This window comes from Loxodonta africana, chromosome 11 (genome assembly GCF_030014295.1).
Source record: "Loxodonta africana isolate mLoxAfr1 chromosome 11, mLoxAfr1.hap2, whole genome shotgun sequence".
NCBI classification, from domain to species: Eukaryota; Metazoa; Chordata; class Mammalia; order Proboscidea; family Elephantidae; genus Loxodonta; species Loxodonta africana.
In genome coordinates this window covers 57,084,615-57,107,729 of record NC_087352.1, presented here as the reverse complement: position 1 = coordinate 57,107,729, position 23,115 = coordinate 57,084,615, and the positions used below count along the sequence as shown (strand labels likewise).

Genomic DNA, 23,115 nt, shown 5'->3' with positions numbered 1-23,115 from the left:
TCATAACTGCTTGTAAACTTTATGTTTGGATTTTTACATACTTCCGTCTTTGCCTGGAAATCCTGGTGGCATAGTGGTTAAGAGCAACGGCTGCTAACCAAAATGTCAGCAGTTAGAATCCACCAGGCACTCCTTGGAAACCCTGTGGGGGCAGTTCTACTCTGTCCTACAGGGTCACTATGAGTTGGAATCTACTTGACAGCAGTGGATTTGGTTTTTTGATTTTATCTTTGCCTTAGTTCTTAAATGGAAAGGATACTGGCATGGTACTACACAGGAACCATTTTTTGATATCAATATTTGATATTTTCTCCATCTTGAAGGGTTACATGAACAAAGCTCCAGCCTTATCTTTGCCCCAGCCAATCAGATTGTCTCTGCTAAGTCCTGTATGCGGCCATGAGCCCCTGTGACTGGAGGAGCAGCTTCCAAGGTGAATAAAGTGGACTGCTGATTCTCCTGAGCTCTCTAACACTTCAGAGGAGGGAGCAGCTCTGGAGACTGGAAGCCCCCAGGAGATTCTGATCTACATCACCACCCACTGAGCTGCATTCTAGACAGGGGGCCTTCCTTCCTGTTATGAATTGAACTGTGCCCCCCAAAAACACATGTTAAAATCCTAGCCTCCCTACCTGTAAATACAACTCTTTTTGGAAATAGATTTCTTTTGTTATGTTAATAAGGTCATGTTAGTGTAGGGTGGATCCTAAACCTAATCACCTCTAAATTATAAACAGACTAGAATAGACACACACACACACACACAGGAAGACAGATGCCATGTGAGGATCATCTACAAGTCAAGGAATACCAAGCAACAAGTAGCCTATCAACAAGGAAGGAATCAACACAGCCAAGACCCTGAGATTTAGTTTGTCTCCACAACTGTGAGAAAGTAAATTTCTGTTCCTTAAAACCACCCACTTGTGGTATTTGTGTTACAGCAGCACTGGGAAACTAAGACATCTCCTAAACACTTACACACAGGAAAAAGAAAGACATCTTGAGGAACTGATGCACAAGGCAGGTACACTAGGCCACACAGGAGAATGGCAAGATATAAGACTGCTAAGCCATCATTTAAGAGCTGCCATGACAGCTAAGGGAATTCAATAACTTTTTTCTAGCTGGACCCCCCATATGCCTCCGTTCTTATCTTCTCCAAACGACAAGGATGTTGGTAAAATACTTCCTTGATATACTACTCCTGTGCAGCACTTACTGCACTAATATAATTGTGAGCTCCTTAATAATGAGAACTGTGTCTTGTTCACCCCAGCACTATGTACAATAGCAAGAAGATTCTCAAATATTTGTGTCTGTTAGACACATGGCCCAACCCATTTGAGAGCAAGAGCGGAAGACATTCCAGCTGTGGGCCAGGCAGCTCTGGAGTATACGATGAGCTACAAATAGATGCCTCTGCCAAGTAGAGCTTCAACTTCACCACAGAGTATCACCAGTTTCACAAGCCAAACTAGCACACAGTATAATCAGTGTTATTTCCCAAACTTCCCTGTCTGCGTGCCAGGATCTGGTTTGAATATTAACCACTACTTGCCACAGTGAATGGGGGCAATGGTGGTTCAGTGGTAGAATTCTCACCTCCCATACAGGAAACCAGGGTACCAAGGTACCTCATGCACAGCTACCACCTGTCTGTCAGTGGTGGCTTGTGTGTTGCTATGCTGCTGAGCCGGTTACAGTGTAGCTTCCAGGCAATGGCAGACTAGAAAGCAGGGTCTGGAGGTCTACTTCCAAAAATTAGCCAGTGAAAACTCTATGGATCACAAGGGGCCAATCCATACCCGAACATGGGAATGGCACAGGACCTGGCAGTGTTTTCTTCTGTTATATATGGGGTCACCATGAGTCAGTGATGACTCAACGGCAGCTAACAACAACCAGAGTGTATAACTACATGAAAAATTAAGATTTCTTAGGGTGTTCACCTTGCACAGTAACTTAGAAAAAACTTGAGATGCATAAACATAGCTCAGCAGGAAGTGTGACCACTGACCTCTTGCAAAAAGCATAAGGTGAGGTTTTAAATTCCAGTATAAAGCCAAGAGTTTACTTATTGAGTGAGATAAAGTAGAAAACAGTTATGGCCCCAAATCATTATTTTGCTATTACTTACTTGGCAACATCACTTTAGATACCGGCTACTGTTCCAGGGCTGCTGGAGTTATTTTCAGCCCCAGACACATCCTTATTCCTTGGCCAGCATCTAGGCAGTTTCTGATTTCTGAAATGGTTCACACTGCAACTTGAGCACAGTTCAGGCTGATACCCTTAGCATCTGTCCCACTAAGTAAGAGCTCTCCACATGGCTGAGTGTTGCATAAGCCCAGCAGCCTGCAGAGCAGGGCTTGGTTTCACGCTGCCAGTCAGGTTCACAGGGATATTACACAGTGGGTAATCCCTAGGGCCTTTATTAAGGGTGGATTACAGAAGGTCAAGGAATGTGAGCTGAAGGAGGAGGAAGTGGAAGCAACAGGTGAAAAATGAGAGGCTCTAGAACACATTTAGAAGGAGATGGACCAAATTCAAGAAGGGGAAAAAATGTTTATTATTGAACTCTTTTTAATGGTAGATGTTAGGACCCATATCCCAGCATTGTTTTTAGGGTATGACAGCAGGTTAGAGAGATGCATTGGTGGTTCAGTGGTAGAATTCCTGCCTTCCATGCAGGAGACCGGGGTTCAATTCCCCCAGCCAATGCACCTCACGCATGCACTGCCACCACCTGTCTGTCAGTGGAGTCTATGTGTTACGCTATGATGCTGAACAGGTTTCAGCGGAGCTTCCAGACTAAGATAGACTAGGTAGAAAGGTCTGTCAATCTATTTCCAAAAATCAGCCAATGAAAACCTTATGAGTTACAACGGTCTAATCCACAACCAGTCATGGGGATGGTACAGGGACCAGACAGTGCTTCGTTCCATTGTACATGGGGTTGCCGTGAGTCAGAGGCCAACCCGATGGTTGCTAACACCAACAAGAGCAGCAGGTTAGGACTCTCCCACACCTGGAAACCTCAACCAGGATCCAAGGCAGGGACTAGTGACAGTCAGAAACCAGATTAGAAACTCAGGCAGGGGGATGCAAGTACCATAAATAGCCATGATACAGCTAGAAATGAAGCCAGGTCCAGCATGAATCTCCCAAATTCTCTGCTATGGGGTGAGATGAAAGCTTACATATTTTCACTAGCTCTCCAAGTAATCCTAATACACCCCAAAGTGGGAAAACCAAGGCCCTAGTATCTGCAATATCCACAACCTGTTCTGAAGGAAACACATGGTTCCCAGAGACTAAGCCATCTTGGGAAGTTCCTTGGACCTAGGTGGTCAGAGCCACCTGGACCAGGTGTAGGAACCTGCCTAGGAGCAGCAAACAAAGAGTCTGCCTTCTACAAAAGCTCTCAGGACACAGGGACAATGATAGCTAGTGCAGCCAATCTGAACTGGAGATTCAGAGATGTGTGTTTAATCCATAGCAGAAGTAAGAAGACAGAGAAAAGAGCAGCTGAGTCACTCTGGTGGCACTGCTGCTGAGGGGGTGACAGGATAGCCTGGTCCCTAAAGCTGTGGATGTCTTAAGCATCTTCTGATCCCCCAGCCTCCTAGGTCAGGCTGCTCAGACCAGCTATGCTGGTTCCTGAGACAGTCTCTCATCTCCCTTAGTGCCTAAAGCATCCTTACACTACAGTGTCCTGAAGTGACCTTGTGACCAAAATAGCCAAGTACACTCAGTGCCAGGAAGAAATAAAGATAGATAACAGGCAGCCTGCTAGTGGTATCAAGATGGGGTGCTCTTCTCAGTACAAAGTGGGGGAAACCCCATAAGGATAAGCTATGAAACAGGACTAGAGCTCTAGGAAGGAAGATTTGAGATGATAGGGTCCTTAAAACCAGGATCTTAAGACTTCTTTGGTTCCTTCACTGCATGTATGTGATCCTGGAGTTTCCCCATCACTGCTGGTACTTGGCCTGGCGAACGGGCCCAACCCAGCACAGAGGAGCTGGAGCCAGTGAACAGCACTCAGAGTGCCCTTCCAGCCCTTCAAGGTCTCACCCCCACACTGCCCTGCACAGATCTCTGTGAGAACAAGACCTTCTCCTAGGGACATGATTATCACCAACTACTGGTGCAGTGCATGTTTTCTCCTTTTATCCCATCAGTGCGCCTCTGAGGGTTGTACCAGATTCTAACCCCTGTTGTACAGATAAGGTAACTGAAGCCTAGAGGTTTAGCAGTTGTCTAAGGTCACATAGTGGGGGAACCAGTACTCAACGCCCAAGTCTATTTAGTCTATTTCCTATTTTCCCGCCCTCCTTTCTTACGGTAACTAATATTCAGTGCCTAACGCCTTATCTGGCGCATTACCTGGGGCATAGCAGGGGAAAGAGAGGGTACAAAGAACATCCTTCCCATCTACTTTCTAAGGAGTATTTTAGAAAATTAGGCAGATTAGGTTTAGATTTGATTTTTAAATCATTAAGATATTCATTAACACTATTTTACTTGTCATAGCATTGAGGTAATTACACGCTCATGTATTAAGTTAATTATATTAACACACATATATATTTAAGTGGGACTGTAAATTAGAGTAACTATAATATTCCTGAGTCTTTAAATTTTTGACCAAACTGACCAGAACTGCTACATCCAAAGAGTATTTCTCTGAGAGCCTGGGAGACTCGATACTTGCTGAACACTGAGAACATTCAAAGCCCAGCTGTGATTCTTCCTGTGAATGGCAGCTAGCAGAAGCCACAAAAAACAAATCAGAACCTGGAAGTCACGCTTTGCCTATAACAGAAATATAAGCTGATGACTCTTAACCTTACTCAACCAGCTTAGTTTTTTTGTTTTGTTTTTTTTTTTTAATAACTTCTGGCTATCTCCAGAACAGAAAAGCCTACCGTCCAGGCACAACGATTTTGCCACCCCAGAGAGCAATCAAAAGGATGCATCAGGAGATCTGAAGCCCATTTCAGAAGAGGTGTCGATGAGCTACATAATCCTCATACCTCTCACAAAGAGGCCTCCCTGGAGGAAAGCGCCTTCCTTCAGATGTGTAGGATCTGGCGTGTGGTCATAAAATCGATTGCAATTTAAGGGCATTCTCATCACTTTCGTGGACACAGCTTGTTTCGTAGTCACACACACATAAACACAGTAAAATGACAAACAGCAAGCAGCTTAATAGCAAAGAAACACTGGTTTCTGGCTTAGGAGATACTCATTTGCCTTATTTTACAAATAAACATTAGCTGTGGTTAGGGAGTATAGGCAAATTGAGAATGTGATTAGATCTGATGATGAGACCAGATACAGCAAGTTATCTCCTTTCAATGTACTAATACCTCCTTAATGCTTATTCATACAACAAACGAACCACTGGGTTGTATGAACTCCAGTTCAAATGACTATTTTACAGGGTCAGGCTCTTCCTCTCAGCCTCACAGAGTAGCTACAACATACATCCCTGGCATTTAGCAGGTACTTTACACACTTGTGAATAATGACTTTTAGAGACGGTCTGCAGATGAAAACCACAATGAGTATATTATACAGCCCCTGTGGGAGAGAAGACTGAAGCAGGCGATCCAGTCTGTTTCTCTACCCAGGACTCTCCCCTGATTCACTGCTATCTCTTCGGAAAGCAACTAGATCTCACATAAAGGATGATGCAGCGCCGTATTTGCCCCCATCTAGCCCTGGTGGTGCAGTGGTTAAGAGCTCAGCTGCTAACCGAAAGGCCAGCACTTCGAATCCACCAGCTGTTCCTTGGAAACTCTGTACGGCGGTTGTGCTCTGTCCTATAGGGTTGCTATGAGTCGGAAGTGACACAAAAGCAACAGGTTTGGTTTGGTTTTTGGAAATCATAAAAAAATCCTGAGTCTTGATGATATTGCTAATAAAATCTTGTGAGTTAACTGGTGAAAAAAAATGAAAGGACACTGTGCCTTTAACATGCATAATAACCTTAGGAAGATTGGGTAAAATCTATCTATAAATCTGTATCATCAAATTTATGTATAGAACTAGCTTATTTAAAAATAGGCAGTTATATTAGCATTCACATCCACAAATCACAAACCAGTGTTACTTCACTGTTATTCCACATTCACACCTTGTGCTAAGGTTTTGGGCACAGTAATAAAAAAGAAAAACAACATTTAATTATCTTCTGACAGGGGCTCACATTCCACAGATCTAGGCAAGAGCCAGAGGAAGCAGATGGGCTTTCCACTGGGCATTTTACGCCAAAAGCTTTGCCAAAGTGGCAGCAAAAAATGTTACAGTGAGGTGGCTCCCTGGTGAAAAAAGGCCTTGCCTTGAAGAGCCCTAGCCTGGAAACAGCAGGGGAGTTCAGGTGTACATTAAACCAAGTCAATGATATCTGAATGCCTACTGTACGCAAACCTGATCATGGAAGCAGTGAGGGATGTGAGCATAAGATTAGTCAACCTCCATCTCCAATAAGAGCAATTTTGCAGGCAGACTGACTCAATAACATGCACACACACACAAAAGTAGTGAAATGGAGAGTCCAAAATTACCTATAGTTATAAAGCTTTTTAAACTTCGGCTTTGCAATTTCATCCTATGTTATATTTACAGCAGAACTGCCTTTTCATGATATGTGAGTAAGATATGAAGCACAGAATAAAACAAAATACCTGTGAGCTCACCACCCACCTTGGACTGGGACCAGCACTGCTCCCAATCCTGCTCCCCCACCACCTCCACTCCTCCCAGGTTAACTACTACTCTCAGTCATTTCCTTCCCCCCTCCCATCTCCTTGTTTTTCCTGTTTTATCCCATGTATATCTTTGAACAATATTGTTTATTTTGCTTGTTTTAGAAATTTATAAAAATGGTATTCTATATGTATTCTTCTGATGCACCTCAAATGATACCTAAAATGGAGCCCTGGTGGCGCAGTGGTTAAGAGCTTAGGCTGCTAACTAAAAGATCAGCAGTTCGAATCCACCAGCCGCTCTTTGGAAACCCTATGGAGCAGTTCTACTCTGTCCCATAGGGTCCTTATGAGTCAGAATTGACTTGACGGTAATAGGTAGAATGGGTAAGGTGGGCATCACATAAAATGAGGTCAACATGTTCAGAGCATGCATTGTTTGGTTGGGGGTGCTGTGCTGGGGTCTGTGTTGGCAGTTAGCAAAAGACGTTGAACCAGAGACTAAAGTGTGGCCCACAGGCATAAGGCAAATAGTTGAGAGTGGCACAATTTACTAATTCAGATATTTTACCTTTTCATCCTTCCCCAAAGATGCACAGTACCCAGGTCATAATGTGAATACAACTGGCATCCTATTGCCCAGTATCCTTTTATTTCTTGTGGAAGCTGGTCTCTAAGCCAGGAGACCTGAACTTTCTTAGTGCTGAATAGATTATAAGTCATGTCTTTGAATTCCATGCAGAAGGCATCTGGAGGTTCTCCTTCCTCTTAGGGGTTTCAGGTCACAGCACCTTTGAGTTTTGTAACGGCAAAAGCTCCCTGAGAAAACGATTAAGGAACCTTTCAGGATGGGCCTCTTCATTCCTCCTCAAATTCAGCAAGTGAGAGAAGAGCCTGCGGGGTCAGTGCCACTATTAGAATCTTCCAAAGGAGGGCAATAACTTATCAGCCAGTGAATATATTTTAAGCGTGGTATAATGAGCCATCAACTTAAAGCTCAGATGCATAAATTTGATTATCCTCACAAGAAAATTAACAAGATATCAGCAGTGCCTATCTATGCCAAAATCCAGACAAGTGGAAGACTCCCTGCTCACATCAAACCTAAAACATCCCTGCTTAGAGGGTTGTTCCTGAGGTGCTCAGACAAACCTCTTGGTGCTGTATAAGCACGTAGTGTTATTATAGCAGGGAACCATGTTGGTCCTGGCTATACTTCTGCAGGGCTCTCTCCTCAGGTACTAGGGAAGGAAGCCTGGCCTGACAACATGAATGAGGAGGGTAAGCTCATTTTCCACCAAATACTGCTTTGTGCAATTGGCAGCGAGCAAGGAACATCCATAAAGGTGGAGCTCTTTGGCTAACCGGGCAGATTGGGGACGGCTTTCAAGACACTTATGCCTAGTCCTCTGGTAGTAGCCCAGAAAGGGAACAAAATGCTGATAGACATCAAGCCCGGCAGGAAATAAGATGCTTCTCATTGCGGGGCTTTAAGAGGGAGAAAGGGCCAAGGAAAGTGCCTGGAAAGTAGACCAGCGCTCTGGAGTCTTAGCATCAGAACCAATTTTGTACACCAGCACTCACTGCAGCATTATTCACAGTAGTCAAAAGATGGAAACAACTCAAATGTCCACCAACAGACAAATGGATAAACAAAATGTGGTATATACATACAATGGATTATTCAGCCATAAAGAGAAATGAAATTGATAATGCCATGAATCAATGAACTTTGTAAACATTATTAAAAAAAAAAAAAAAGCTGCCTTCCAGTGGATTCCAACTTATAGTGACCCTATAGGACGGAGTAAAACTGCCCCATAGGGTTTCCAAGGAGCTGCTGGTAGGTTCGAACTGCTGATCTCTTGGTTAACAGCCAAGCTCTTAACACTGGCACCTCTAGGGCTACTTATAAAACGTTATGCTCAGTGAAATAAGCCAGACCCAAAAGGACAAATATTGCATGATTCCATTTATATCAAATATTCAGAATAGGCAAATGGATAGACACAGAAAGCAGATTAGTGGTTACCAGGGGCTATGGGGTCGGTAATGGGAGTTAACGCACAAGGGGTACAGAGTTTCTGTTGGGGGTAATGAAAATGTTTTGGAAATAGTGGTGAAGACTGTAAAGCCCTGATGGCACAGTGGTTAAGAGTTATGGCTGCTAACCAAAAGATCAGCAGTCCGATTCTACCAGACGCTCCTTGGAAACCCCATGGGGGCAGTTCTACTCTGTCCTATAGGGTCACTATGAGTCGGAATCAACTTAACGACAATGGGTTTCGGTTTGGTGAAGGTTGCAAAAAAAAAAAAAAAAAAAAGCCACCAAAAAACTAGAACTGGTCAAGTTAAGTTTCACATCAAACTTCAAAAACAGATATTCCTTTTACAATACACAGAGTGAACCCTAAAGTAAATTATGACTTTAGTCAAAAATAATGTATCAATATTAGTTCATCAACTGTAACAAATGTCTCACAGGAATGCAAGATGTTAATAAAAGTGCATGCAGGGGATACTTTCTGCACAGTTTTGCTGTTAACCTAAAATTGCTCTAAAAATGTATATTAAGAAAAAAAAGAAATAACTAATTCCACACTTGAGTTTCATATACATCTTATTTTCACATACCTCTATTCCTGGTGGCACAAAGATTAAGCGTTCAGTTGCTAACCAAAAGGTTGGCGGTTCAAATCCACCCAGCAGCTCCATGGGAGAAAAGACCTGGCAATCTGTTCCTGTCAAGATTACAGCCTAGAAAACACTCTATGAGCCCTAATACACGGCATAAATAGTATACAAACCATAAGTAACAATGCACAAACACCAGAAAAGAAACTAGATAACTGGGAGCTCCTAAAAATCAAACACTTACGCTCATCCAAAGACTTCAACGAAAGACTAAAATGAGAACACACAAACTGGGCAAAATTTTTGGCTACAACGTATCTGATAAGGGTCTTAATCTCTAAAATCTACAAGATACTGCAAAAACGAAAAGAAATAATCCAATTAAAAAATGGGCAAAGGATATGAACTGACACTTCACTAAAGAAGACATTCAGGCAGCTAACAGACACGTGAGGAAATGCTCACAATAATTAGCCATTAGAGAAATGCAAATCAAAACTACATTGAGATACCATCTCACTCCAACAATGCTGGCATTAATCAAAAAAATACAAAATAGCAAATGTTGCAGAGGTTGTGGGAAGACTGGAACTCTTATGCACTGCTGGTGGGACTGCAAAATGATACAACCGCTTTGGAAAATGATATGGTGCTTCCTTAAAAAGCTAGAAATAGAAATACCATACGATCCAGCAATCCCATTCTCAGGAATATACCCTAGAGAAGTAAGCCATTGCACAAATAGATATATGCACACCCATGTTCATTGCGACACCATTCCCAACAGCAAAAAGATGGAAATAACCTAAATGTCCATCAACAGACGAATGGGTAAACAAATCATGGTACATACACACAGTGGAATACTATGCAACAATAAAGAACAACAATGAATCCACAAAACATCTCACTACATGGATGAATCTGAGGGGCATTATGCTGAGTGAAATAAGTCAGTCACAAAGGGACAAATATTGTATGAGGCCATTATTATAAGAACTCAAGAAAAGGCTTACAAGCAGAAAAAAGTGTTCTTTGATGGTTACGAGGGTGGGGAGGAAGGCAGAAGGAGAAATCATTAACTAGATAGTAGACAAGTGTCAACTTTGGTGAAGGAAAGGACAACACACAATACAGGGGAAGTCAGCACAATTAAACCAAAGCAAAAGCATAGAAGTTTTCTAGACACATCCAAACACTTCAATGGACCAAGTAGCTGGGACTGAGGCCTGGAGACCACAGTCTTGGGGGACATCTAGGTCAACTGGCATAACAATTTATAAAGAAAATGTTCTACATCCCACTTTGGTGAGTAGCATCTAGGATTTAAAAGCTTGCAAGTCACCATCTAAGATACATCCATTGGTACCACCCCACCCAGAGCAAAGGAGAATGAAGAAAATCAAAGACACAATGAAAATACTAACCCAAAGGACTAAAGGACCAGATGAACGAGAGACCTCACCAGCCTGAGACCAGAAGAAATAGATGGTGCCCAGCTACCAACAATGACCACCTTGACAGAACCACAACAGAGAGTCCTGGACAAAGCGAGAGAAAAAGGTAGAACAGGATTCAAATTCACATAAAAAAGGAAACCCTGAAACTATGGCCCCTGGCCGCACTGCTAACCCGGAGCTGAAACCATTCTGGAAGCCCACTTTTCAAACAAAGATTAAACACAGGCCTATAAAAAAAAAAAAAAATACACGTGAGGAAAGTCAAATATATGAGACCAAATGGACATCTCCTGTCCAAAGACAAGACAAGAAGACAAGAAGAAACAGGCACTGGATGAATGGACACAGGAAACCCAGCGTGGACAGGGGGAGTGTGCTGTTACATTGTGGGGATTGTAACCAACGTCATAAAACAACGTGTGTATAAAACTTTCGAATGAGAAATTAACTTTGAGCTGTAAGCCTTCACCTAAAGCACAATTAAAAAAAATATATAGGGCCACTGAGTCGGAATCATTTTGACAGCACACGATGACAACGTTGTTTGAAGATGTGAACCTCTTTTTTGGGCCTATCTGGCCTAAAGAAAGCCAAAAAAAAAAAAAAAAACGGGTTTCACCTATACTTGGGACATTTTTAAGCTTTAAGAGGAACGGGATGCCCATGGGGCTAGGTATGCTAGTGACCAAAGAAAGCCCAGCAGCCAACTCTAAATAGGAAAAGCAGCACAGAGTCTGAGTCCACCTGCCCTTCTTTCTGCACCTGGGAGTCTCTATCCCTTCCCCTCTTCTCCCCTGATCTGAGCGGATTCTCTGTTGCTGGGAGCTGGGGACGAAGGGCATGTTGGCACAATGTTTCAAACCCACCATTAATGGAGCAGGTACTTAATGGAAGGCAGTAGAGGTCAGTGGTTAGAAGCTGGGCTCTCAAGCTAGACAGCCAGGGACTGGTTCCCAGCCCCGCTACCTGCTAGTAGTATGACTTTCAGCAAGTTCCTCGATTGTAAATGGGGAGGAAAGTTGTGCCTACATCATAGTGTCAGTGTTAAATGAGTTAATACACAGTGCTTAGAAATCACCAGGCACAAAAAGTGTTCAAAAGCTATTATAATCCGTGTTTTTCCTTGTAGAGCTTAGAGAAATGAAAGCTCAGGACTAATGAGGGGGAAGTACCTGCCAAAGAGACATTTTATCTGGAGTAATCTGGTTTCCATGCCTTCCTAGCTCTAAATACATAACCACTTAAAGTAAAAAGTTATAAATAATTGCCTTTTTTATAACTTTTATTTACTTACAAACAATATCCATGTCCCTTCTAGACTAGTATAGCATAGGCATACACAATTTAAAAATAATGTAACAAAAAATAAACACTACATAAACATAAATAAAAATACAAAGTACAAATGGTATGTTGCAGCATTTTTAATTTTTCAAACAATTCCAAACTTTAATGCAAATTTTTTAATTAATTTTTATTGTGCTTTAAGTGAAAGTCTACAAATCAAGTCAGTCTCATACAAAAATTTATACATACCTTGCTATATACTCCTAATTCTCTCCCCCTAATGAGACAGCGCTCTCCTTCCTCCACTTTCTCTCCTCGTGTCCATTTGTCCAGCCTCTGACCCCCTCTGCCCTCCCATCTCCCCTCCAGATAGGAGATGCCCACATAGTCTCATATGTCCACTTGACCCAAGAAGGTCACTCCTTACCAGTACCATTCTCCATTCCATACTCCAGTCCAATACCCGTCTGAAGAGTTGGCTCCGGGAATGGTTCCTGTCTTGGGCTAACAGAACGTCTGGGGACCATGCCCCCCCCACCAATCCTTCTAGTCCCATTTTGGCCATTAAGTCTGGTCTTTTTATGAGAATTTGGGGTCTAAATAATGCCTTTTAATGTAAATAGGAAATATAAAAAAAACTACATATGAATACCAAGCATATTAAAAGATGCTCAGCCCTCCAACATCTTTAAAACATACATGTAACTTTCAGTATCAAAAAAAAGATTGCCGTCGAGTCAACTCTGACTTATAGTGACCCTATAAAAACCAAAAAAAAACTTGTGGCCGAGTTGACTTTGACTCATAGCAACTGCCATGGATTGAATTGTGTCCCCAAAAAACATGTCAACTTGACTAGGTCATGATTCCCAGTAGTGTATGATTGTCTACCATTCTGTCATCTGTTGTGATTTCCCTGTGTGTTGTAAATTCTATCATGATGTTAATGAGGTGGACTAGTGGCAGTTACAGTGAAGAGATCTACAAGATCAAATAGTGCCTTAAACCAATCTCTTTTGAGATATAAAAGAGGAGTAGACAGACATGAGGACTTCATAACACTAAGAGAGCAGAGCGCGTCCTCTGGATCTGAGGTTCCTGTGCAGAGAAGCTCCTAGACCAAGTGGAAATTGGTAACAAAGACCTTCCTACAGAGCTGACACAGAGAGAAAGCCTTCCCCTGGACCTGATACCCTGAATTTGGACTTGTAGCTTACTGGACCGTGAGAAAATAAACATCTCTTTTTTGAAGCCATCCGCTTGCGGTATTTCTGTTGTAGCAGCACTAGATGACTAAGATAGCAACCCTACAGGTCACAGTAGAACTGCCACATAGGGTTTCCAAGGAGCACCTGGTGGATTCAAATTGCCGACCTTTTGGTTAGCAGCCGTTGCTCTTAACCACTACTCTACCACGGTAGGTTTAAAATGAGGAGCAATGACCAGTGCCAGGGGTGAAGAAACAGACCTGTTCTTTTCCGGAGGCTACTGGCCATATATCTTTGAAGACTGCAAATGTGCATGCCAGCAATTCCACTTTTAGGAATTTATCCTAAGGAAATAATTGAGTGAGGTTCCAAGATGTTCTGCCACATTTTCCACAATATCAAAACACTGGAACGAACCTGAATGTGCATCAGTATGGGAACGGTTAAAAACATGATTAAAAACATAATGAATGCTACACTGTGCAGCCACTAAGATAAAATTGCCTTTACATACTATAAGAAAATAACCGTCATAGATTCAGAATTAGAGTAATGTATATGGTGTGATCCCATTTATTTTTTTAAGTATACATTATGTATAAATCTAAAGCAGTACTACCCAACAGAAATACAATGCAAACTACAAATGCCAGTCACAGATGGAATTTTAAATTTTCTGGAAGAAACAGATGAAGTAATAAAATATGCTAGCCCCATATATACAAAAGTCTTATTTAAACATATAATCAATATAAAAATATTTTAAAAGAGTGATGATATATTTTACATTCATCTTTCCTACTAAGTCTTGGAATCTGGCATGTGTTTTACATTTAACAGCCCATCCCAGTTTGGACCGGCCACATTTCAATAGCCACATGTGGCTATCACATTGGACAGCACAGGTCTAGAGAACAGGCGTACATGGTTAGCAGTAGCTGTTTCTGGGGAATGGGATTAGGTACAGGCCCTTTTCTTTTCCTGCACTGTATGAATTGCTTCAATAATCATTTGTATTAACAGAAAGAAAAAAAAAAAAAGAAGCATTGTGAAAAATGCTTTTTAATTTTCCTTTAAAGCTATGCTAAGAGACCTATCTCAAATTTAAAACTTCTTTCAAACTGCTCTTATTCATTCCCAAAGGGGGGCAGAGGGGACCTTTTTTTCCCCATGCTTGGTTGTCTACAATGGCACAGTGGTTAAAGCGCTCAGCGACTGCTAACCAAAAGGCCAGTGGTTCAAACCCATCAGCTACTCTGTGGAAGAAAGATGTGGCAGTCTGCTTCCATAAAGATTTACAGCCTTGGAAACCCTGTAGGGCGGTTCTACTCTGTCCTATAGGATTGCAATGAGTCGGAATTGACTCGAAAGCTGTACGTTTGGTACCTGCAGCAATCCTCCCCTTCCTCCCTCCCTAAGTCCCCTTATAACCAATAACCCTGCCATCCCTGCCATTGGGTATAAGGGATATTGGTTACTGGGGAGGGGTATTGGTTACTGGGGAAGAGTATTGGTTACTGGGGCGGGGTATTGGTTATTGGGGCAGGTTAGGAGAAAAGGCCCCCAGGCAGGAAAACACTGAGTGCCACCAGAACTGCTACCCGGAAGGGGAAGCAAGCAAGGGACGCCCTGTACTAGGCAGGCACTTTACATACATTAATTATGTCAGGTAGTCCTACAACAACCTTACCGTGATGCAAGTACTAACCTAAATTTTCAGATAAAGAAACCAAGCCCCACACCTAGGGTGGTCTCCATGAGACATAACTGACTCGAAGGTGACTGGTATATATATATGTGCATATGGGTAAATATACACAAGAATTCTGTGCTATTTTTGTAACTTTTCTATAAGTCTAAAATTATGGCAAAAAAATGTCGCTACTGTTACTTCTGTGAATATGCCCAGCTCATACTTTTCCCCATGCTTAACTTCATTCCACTGTCTCCCACTGACGGTGCCCTTCCTCCCAGTCCCTACACTTACTCAAATCTTCTTCATTCTTCAAGGCCCTGTCACATCCCACTGCCCCTAAGGGCAGCCTTTCCCCCCTACTGCGGCCCACCTGACTGATGCACCTACAAAATGCACTTCTCTCGTGACACACGTATAATGCTGTATTGTTGAATTCTGTGTCTTTAGGTTTTTTCTCCCTATGGTGATGCAAAGCATATTTCTGCAGACAAGAACATCAGTGCACGCAGGCTTAGTTCGGTTTTAAGGCGGTCTGCTTTTTGATGTGGTTCCTGGGAACCTACTAAATTACAAAACATAGGTCAGCTGCTATTTCAGACTATTTCAGACTCATACAGGCTTTCCTCGACAATTCTGCACACATTGCGACAAATACACTATCATCCAGGGGAGGCAGTACTTGGACTTATATATTGTAAGCAGTACAGTTTACAGCTGATCCCCACTGCAGAACAGACAGACGAACAAACCTTGAGAATATTAAAAACAAATAAATACATGTTCCAGAAGTTAGAATGTCTATTCAGATTTTCCACTTGGAGGGACCTCAGCCCTCCCTCCAGCAAGAATGTCATCTCTCTGTTGAACAAAGTACCATGTATTTTCTCAAATAACATGCCTACACATATGGATGCACACAGTGTGCCTAGGAAAAAATGTGCAAGGGTGTTGCACTGCTGGCAAAAAAAATGTACAACCCATGAGTTATTTGCATAAAAATACAGCAAGTGCAGTATCACTCCAGGAGGTGCCAAAAAGCCCCTTTGGCTAATGGAGCCCCCGGGTGGTGCAAATGGCTAAGCAGTTGACCTAGGCAAAAGATTGGCAGTTTGAAACCTCCCAAAGACGCCTGGGAAGACAGGCCTGGCAATTGGCTTCCGTAAGGTCACAACCTTGAGAACTCTATGGAGCAGTTCTACTCTGCACACATGAGGTCGCCATGATTCGAAATCAACTCCATGGTAGCTACAACACCCATCTGTGGCTAATGAAATATTAGGAGAAGAAAGTACTTAAGGAAATTACCAGCTAAAAAGCAAGCTTTCCCCAGAGGCGTGAGTGGATACACTTGGTATCAGCAAACTGTTACAAGAAGTTCAGATCCAGCGGGACTTCAGGGGTTTTCAGATTATCAGAGGACTCAATCTCCTAAATGACTACCTAAGTATAACGCAAAATGCTAAACACACTGGAGGTTTCCAAAAATGCTTGGCATGGCCTCTGCTCTCCAGGAGCTTAGTCCAATTGGGGAGATGTGACATCACATAAAGTCTACCAACAAGGTAATGGGAAATTTGGCATCGATTAACAGTAACGGTTGATGTCATTGACATGAATGTAATTGATATCACTAAGTTGTACACCTAAAAAATGCTGAATTGGCAAGTGTTGTGTTATATGTATCTTTACAACAATAAAACAAACTACCAACAAGGAAGGGCGGGGAAGAACCTGCTAAACGCATAGTGTTGGCAAAAAGATTACAGGCAGTCCGAGAATATGCCATGTAAATCCGATAACAATTTACATGCAAACATTCTTGTGAACTTTGGAATTTTGGGGGTCACCAGCAGGACCGAGAAGAGCCTGTTGGGTCTGCAGGCCCACCTGAGAAAAGGGAGAAGAGGGAGGGGCAACTAGGAATGAGAGAGGGAAAACAATAGGTAAGGCAGAGGAGAAAGCTGGGAAGGAAGGTGGGAATGGGCACACAAGCTCCAAGCTCTCCAGTCTCAGCTGGGGTCCTGTGGAAACCAAAGCCCTGGAGCTTCTCAGCACCCACTCAGCCAAGTCACCACGGGTTATCTTAGATGATCCTAGAGACAGATCCTAGAATGAGGATTCACGTTCAACAGACTTATTACCAAGTGTTCCCAGGAAAGACTAGTTGGGGAGCGGGGAAGTGGTACAAGAAAGCCAAGCAAAGGAGTGATAGTAAGCAAAATCCAAGCAGAGAGAAAAAAATCCAAGAGAATAACTTTGGCTCAATCCTGCAAAAGAACTCTGGAGACAGTGTGGGTCACACCTCAGAAGTATCCCCTTCTCTGGGAGTAGAGACACGTAGAAGCTGACATTAATTATACTCCCACTGTTTAAGGTCCACCCTTGGAGGAGCAGGATGTAATTTTCAGGCTCCCTGTGTACACAGGCAAAGACAGCTCTGGGGGCCTGTGACAAGGGCACAGGTGCTGGCTGTGGAGGGTGAGGGCACAGGGAGGCAGTGTGTAGGAAAGGGTAAAGGGGACCTGCAAGGAGCACTAATGTCACCTGCCACCATTTATCAGGTACTCATGTCTTTCTCTAACACCATCACCACTTTCCGAAAGAAGAACATCCATCACTCAGAAGCCAACAGTAACAGGGTGAAACATCAGTCCTCCCCATGGTGGTGGAGGGCACAAGCGGCTCTTGCTACCTTACAGACTGGTATTTGAGAGAAAGCTGCATTACCTGGTGCACAGGTGAGGGACAGTTAGATGCACCAGGCAAAAAGCACAAGAGTTCTGGTTTCAAAGGACTGGTGTCACATCAGTGTCCTCAGTAAAGGTTCCTGTGCTTAAAACTGCCATAAACAGAGTGTGTCCACCAGTGAAGTGTCCACCTATCAGTTAAAAGTCAAGCCGGAAAAAGGACTATTTGAAGGCACTGGTCTCAGTCTGGAGATCTCCCAGTTATTCTGCTTGCTAGCATCAACATCACATACTGAAAATCACATTATTTGAAATAGTAAATTTTTTGTCCAAAGTGAATTTGAGCAGCAGGCGTGATTTCTCGCATACTTTATGATTCATATGCACACTGAGAAACCTGGCCTGGCAAGTGGGGTGGATAATGGTAAGGAAAGGCGGCTGACTCACCTTGACTTCACCCTGAGAGTATCTGGTGCTGACTCTTTCCCCATCTAAAACCTCACTCCTAAGAGAGCCATCTCTCAGGGATGAGGTGTTGGGTCTTCTGAAAACAGAAGCATCCTTGTTAATGGAAAGTGCCCTTTGCCAGTGGCTAAAGCCAACTCAAAAAACAGCCACAGTGCCTAGGTGCTTCCAGTTGAAGAGAGGAGACAGAGAAACAGAAGAGCAAGAAAACAGTGAATTAGAGGGAGGGAAAACAATCTTCTCTTCGATAACTGGAATAGACTAGTATGCTAAGTTCTTACCCGACTTTAATAACTACAGGCTAATTTATATGCTTAAAATAGATGCCTCATATCCAATAACAACCACCTTCCAACTATGTCACTAAAGCAATAGGAATGATCAATAAAAGACTTAAAATTTTCCCAAACACAAATGCTGTTGGCGTAATGGGTAATTATTTCCATCATGCATAATACATTCCGGTGTGTGTCTGGATCCAGCGTTCACATTAGAAAAGCCCACTGGCAGGTTAAAAATAAAAAGGAACATTAGCTTATTTTGCCAATAGACCAAAGTGAACAAATCCTCTAAGAAACAAAGTGAACCCGAGCAGCAGCACGGTTTCTCTGTGTAATTTATGATTCATATGCACACTGAGAAATCCAGCCTGGCAAGGGGGTGGATCATGGTGAGGTAACAACGCAATTGCTTCTCCTAGTAGTTTATGTGTGCAGCTCTGCTAGAAGGAACAGCAACTGCTCAGACACAATCTGGAAGCTACTACCTTGGCCACAGAAAATGTCAGTTTCAGATTCAAAAACCTAGAAATGACCGAGAAGTAGAAACCCATTAATAGATTGAGGTGCAGTCCCCCAACCCTAGCGAAGAACTTTAACGGTCTTTTTGGATAAATTATGCCAAATCCTCACACCACTGAAGCTACTTATGTGTCCCTTCCAAGACATCTTCCTGGTGACACCAGCTTTGTCCATATCTACATAACTCCAGACAAACCACACAAACCCCTTTACTTCAGACTACCACTAATTAATCATTCCTAATAATTAACAAGGAGTCATTGGGTGTTGCAAATAGCGCTCAGCTGCCAACAGAAATGTTGGAGGTTGGAGTCCACCCAGATGCACCTTGAAAGAAACGCCTGGCAATCTACTTCCAAAAAATCAGTCATTTAAAACCCTATGGAGCACGGTTCTGCTCTGACACACATGGGGTCACCATGAGCCATAATCCACTGGATGGCAACTGGTAGTGACAGAATAATAACATGTAATATACTAATTTCTAACTGCAAATAAAATTGAGATTTTCCCCCCCTGAAAACTTTAAAGGCAACCCAGTATTCTTGTTTTTCCAAACCGCCAGTAAAGCCAGTTGCCATCCAGTCGATTCTGACTCACAGCAACTAAAAAAAAAACAAACAAAAATAAACCCACTGCCGTCGAGTCGATTCCGACTCATAGGGACCCTAGAGGTCAGAGTAACTAGGGCTCCAAAAATTAAAAGCTTATTCAAGTGTCCATTAACTTCATATAATACAGCAGTTAGTTATTATCTGATAAAGGACTTTTTTAATACATTGTAGGCACATTCAGTTGAGTCAGTCATTTTACAAGCTGTACCTTCCTGCACTTAAATGTAACAAAACTTCAGGGCTTTTTTAAACATTCCAGTTCAGATTCTTCCCTGCCTCACTTGTTTCCAGCCTCCACTCCCAGTTTCCAATAACCCGCTTCAGGGAAAGCGCTGAAAGCTGAAGGGCTCCTCCCAAGATCTCCTGTGTAAAAGGCGGTGGGGTGCTTCTCCAAAGGCAGGACAGCCAGGTGATTCGCCCCCTGGCTCGAATCTCGAACCCTCCCCTCTCGCTGAGGGGCAGACATGATCGCTGCCCGGGGACCCAGGGGGAGTTTGGTGCGGGCGGAACCGGTGTCCTAGGCAGTTACGGCTCCGCCCCAGCCAGGTTACAGCCTCGGGGCCTCCTCGAGAACATCACCCCTTGCCTGCCCCGTCCCCCTATGAAAAAGAGAGATTAGAAAATTCAGCAGACAGAGTGGGGTGGCCAGCCCACCAAGCCGAAGGGCTCCCCCAAGAGCCGCACAGCCGCGAGTGATCGTCAGGTGCGGACTGCCAGGTGAGGATGCGGAAGTAGCTCTTCCTCCCCCGCCCAGACCTGTTGGCCCAGACCGCCGGTGTCCCAGGAAACGCACACCCACACCCACACCCACCCACTCCGCTCTGCACCAAGGCGTGCGCACAGCCATTGTCAAACCTGTCCTGGACGCCAAAGAAGACGAACAGGCAGGCAGGCACACAGTGTGTCGGGATAGCCAAACTTACTTTTTAAAGAGAGGTGGAAGAGACGCACGTACTTAAAGGTCTCTGCACCGCCCCCACCCAACTCCGGTGCCAAGTTGAAACCGGAGAGAGCCAGGCGGCTGGAGCGCGGCAGCGGGCGCTCGGGAAAGCGGCGACGGGGCCCTAACTTGAACCACAGCATGTGCCGTGGGCCCCGGGCGTCGCCGGCCGGGCCGCACCTGTTAGCGACTCTAAGCACCAAGCCCTGCACATGCATTCTGACCTTGAGGGCAACCTGAAACCCCACCCCACCTCCCTGTTCAGCAGGACCCGACCCGTCTCCTCAATAACCGAGGGCCGTTTGGTACCCACCTAGAAGGGCCGCCTCAAAACCCGCATCTCCAGCAATTAAGAATACGCTTTCCTGGATTACTAATAAACCTTCGACACCTCCTTCTCAGCCACTGCCGACTCCTCCGGCCACCGCGCTGTCACACCAACTCCAGTTTTTCCCTCTCCCCAAGTGCTGGACACCCCTCCCACCCCCTCCCCCGAAGTTCAGAGCTACGCCTCCTAGGTAGACCCGGGAGAAAGCAGCCTCAGAGGCGCCGCAGAGCACCAGGGCTGAGGTCCACTGGGGTGCTGTCCCCGCACCCGGCTCGGAGCTGCCGGGACGCCCCGCGGTCCGGAAAGGTCAGCAGGAGTCGAGCCCGGGCGGGGAGGCGATGGAGGACGGTGGGAAAGGGGCCACAGTGCCGGCTAGTGACAGAGCCGCCGGGCTGACAAGCAGGACCCGGAGCCGCGGCGGTCAGTGCGGGGCGCTCCCGGAACCGCCAAACTTTCTCCGGTAGCTGAAGTTGAGGGCGCTGAGACGGGTCTCCCGCCGCAGGGCGCCGCAGGAGAGGCGACCCGAGCGCCCCCGGCCCCGGAGCCGCGACCCGCCCCGGCACCGCCTCACCTGCGCCCGCCGGCCGTGGCGCGCGGCCCGACTCACCTTGCTGTAGAGCTCGCTGACCGACATGTCCCCGCGGCTGGGCCTGGCCCCGGACGGCCCTCGCTCGTGCCCGGCGCGTCGGGCGCTCCTCGCTGCCCCGGCGGCTTCAGTCCACCGCCGGCCCGCCTGGCGCCATCTTCCTGGCCGGCCAAGAGTTTCTCCTACCTCTTCCCTTCCCCACCTGCCCCGCCGCCTCCTGGCGGCGCCCTGCCGCTTCGCTCTCGCCGGCCGACCTTTACTCCTGGGCGGCGGCGGCGCAAGCCTGCCGGTAGGAGTTGCGCGCTGGCGGGCGAGCAGGCGGGCGGGGAGGAGGCCGCGGCGCCGCTCCCCGCTCAGGTATGGGGAGGCGGTGCGGGCGCAGCGAGCGAGCGGGCAGGGAGCGCGGACGCGTCACAGCCGCTGCCCGGGCGCTGCCGCCTGGGAGCCCCGCGCTGCCCACTGGGCGCGCCCTCCGCCACCCAGCCACCGGGTCGTCGGGCCGGGGGCGGGGCCGCACACGAGCGGGTGCGGGCAGCCGGCGCCTGCCGCCCCCTGCTGGACGCCGGTCGCACGTGGGGACAGGTGCGCGCCGGAAGGCACCTGCCGCGCCAACCGCTCCTCCACCCGGCTGTGCCCCCTGGAGTTGGGCAAGGATACCCTGGAGACAAGAAAGTGGAGGGGAAGTAACCGGAGAGGGGGAAAGAGGAACAAAAAGGAGAAATGGTTATGGCTGAAGGCCCCATACGTTTTTCTCTGGGTTTTTTATGTGGTTGTATTCAATGTTTTGATTATTAAAATCCAATTATGTTCTCTCTTTTAAGAACTATATGGGATTAAATTGACAACAGCAACTCGAAAGATTAGATAAGAAACTTAGGGGACAGTGAGTTTATGTTAACGGGGGAGAAACAACTTGGAAAAGGAGGGTGAGAATGGCTGCACAGCTTGAATGTAATCAATGTTGCTGAATTGTACACGTAGAATTTGTTCAAATGGTGTATGTTCTGCTGTGTATATAATCAACAATAACAAAAATAAAATTTTTAAATAAACTTTAAAAGTCCAATTATGTCTAAATTGTTGTTAGGGTGATATGGATATACTAAAGATCATTTCCACCAGCTCCCCAAAATCCCAATCAGAAATAAGGAGAGCTCACTTTGGTGAGTGGCACCTGGGGCCTTAAAAGCTAGCAAGCGGCTATCTAAGATGCATCAATTGGCCTTCACCCACCTGGAGCAAAGGAAAACGAAGAACACCAAAGACAAAAGGAAAATATTAGCCCAAGAGACAGAAAAGGCCATGTAAACCAGAGACCCCATCCTCCTGAGACCAGAACTAGATGGTGCCAGGCTACCACCAATGACTGCCCTGATGGGGAACACAACAGAGAGCCCCTGACAGAGCAGGAGAAAAGTGGGGTGCAGAACTCAAATTCTAGTAAAAAGACCAGACTTAATGGTCTGACTGAGACTGGAGGGACCCCGAAAGACATGGCCCCCAGACTCTGTTAGTCCAAAATTAAAACCATTCCCAAAGTCAACTATTCAAAGAATAGACTGGACAATAAGGCATAAAATGATACTCATAAACAGTGTACTTCTTCAAGTAGATATGAGACTAAATGGGCAACTCCTGTCTGGAGGAGAGGTGAGAAGACAGAATGGGACAGGAGCTGGTTGAATGGACAC

The 23,115-nt window shown here is 45.1% G+C and overlaps 1 protein-coding gene and 1 non-coding gene across 2 annotated transcripts in view; one reads left to right on the top strand and one right to left on the bottom strand.

Moving 5' to 3' along the window:
- The window catches only part of MYO5B (myosin VB), a 398,883-nt gene extending 377,352 nt beyond the window's left edge, over positions 1-21,531 (bottom strand). Inside the window, exon 1 of the mRNA XM_010586735.3 lies at positions 21,446-21,531. Coding sequence (XP_010585037.2) covers positions 21,446-21,472 — 27 coding nt within the window. The 5' untranslated portion in view covers positions 21,473-21,531. The remainder of the gene's footprint in view (positions 1-21,445) is intronic.
- Positions 2,654-2,726, top strand: TRNAG-UCC (transfer RNA glycine (anticodon UCC)). The gene has a single exon. It is a non-coding gene; the product is annotated as a tRNA-Gly (tRNA).
- Positions 21,532-23,115: the final 1,584 nt, after the last annotated feature.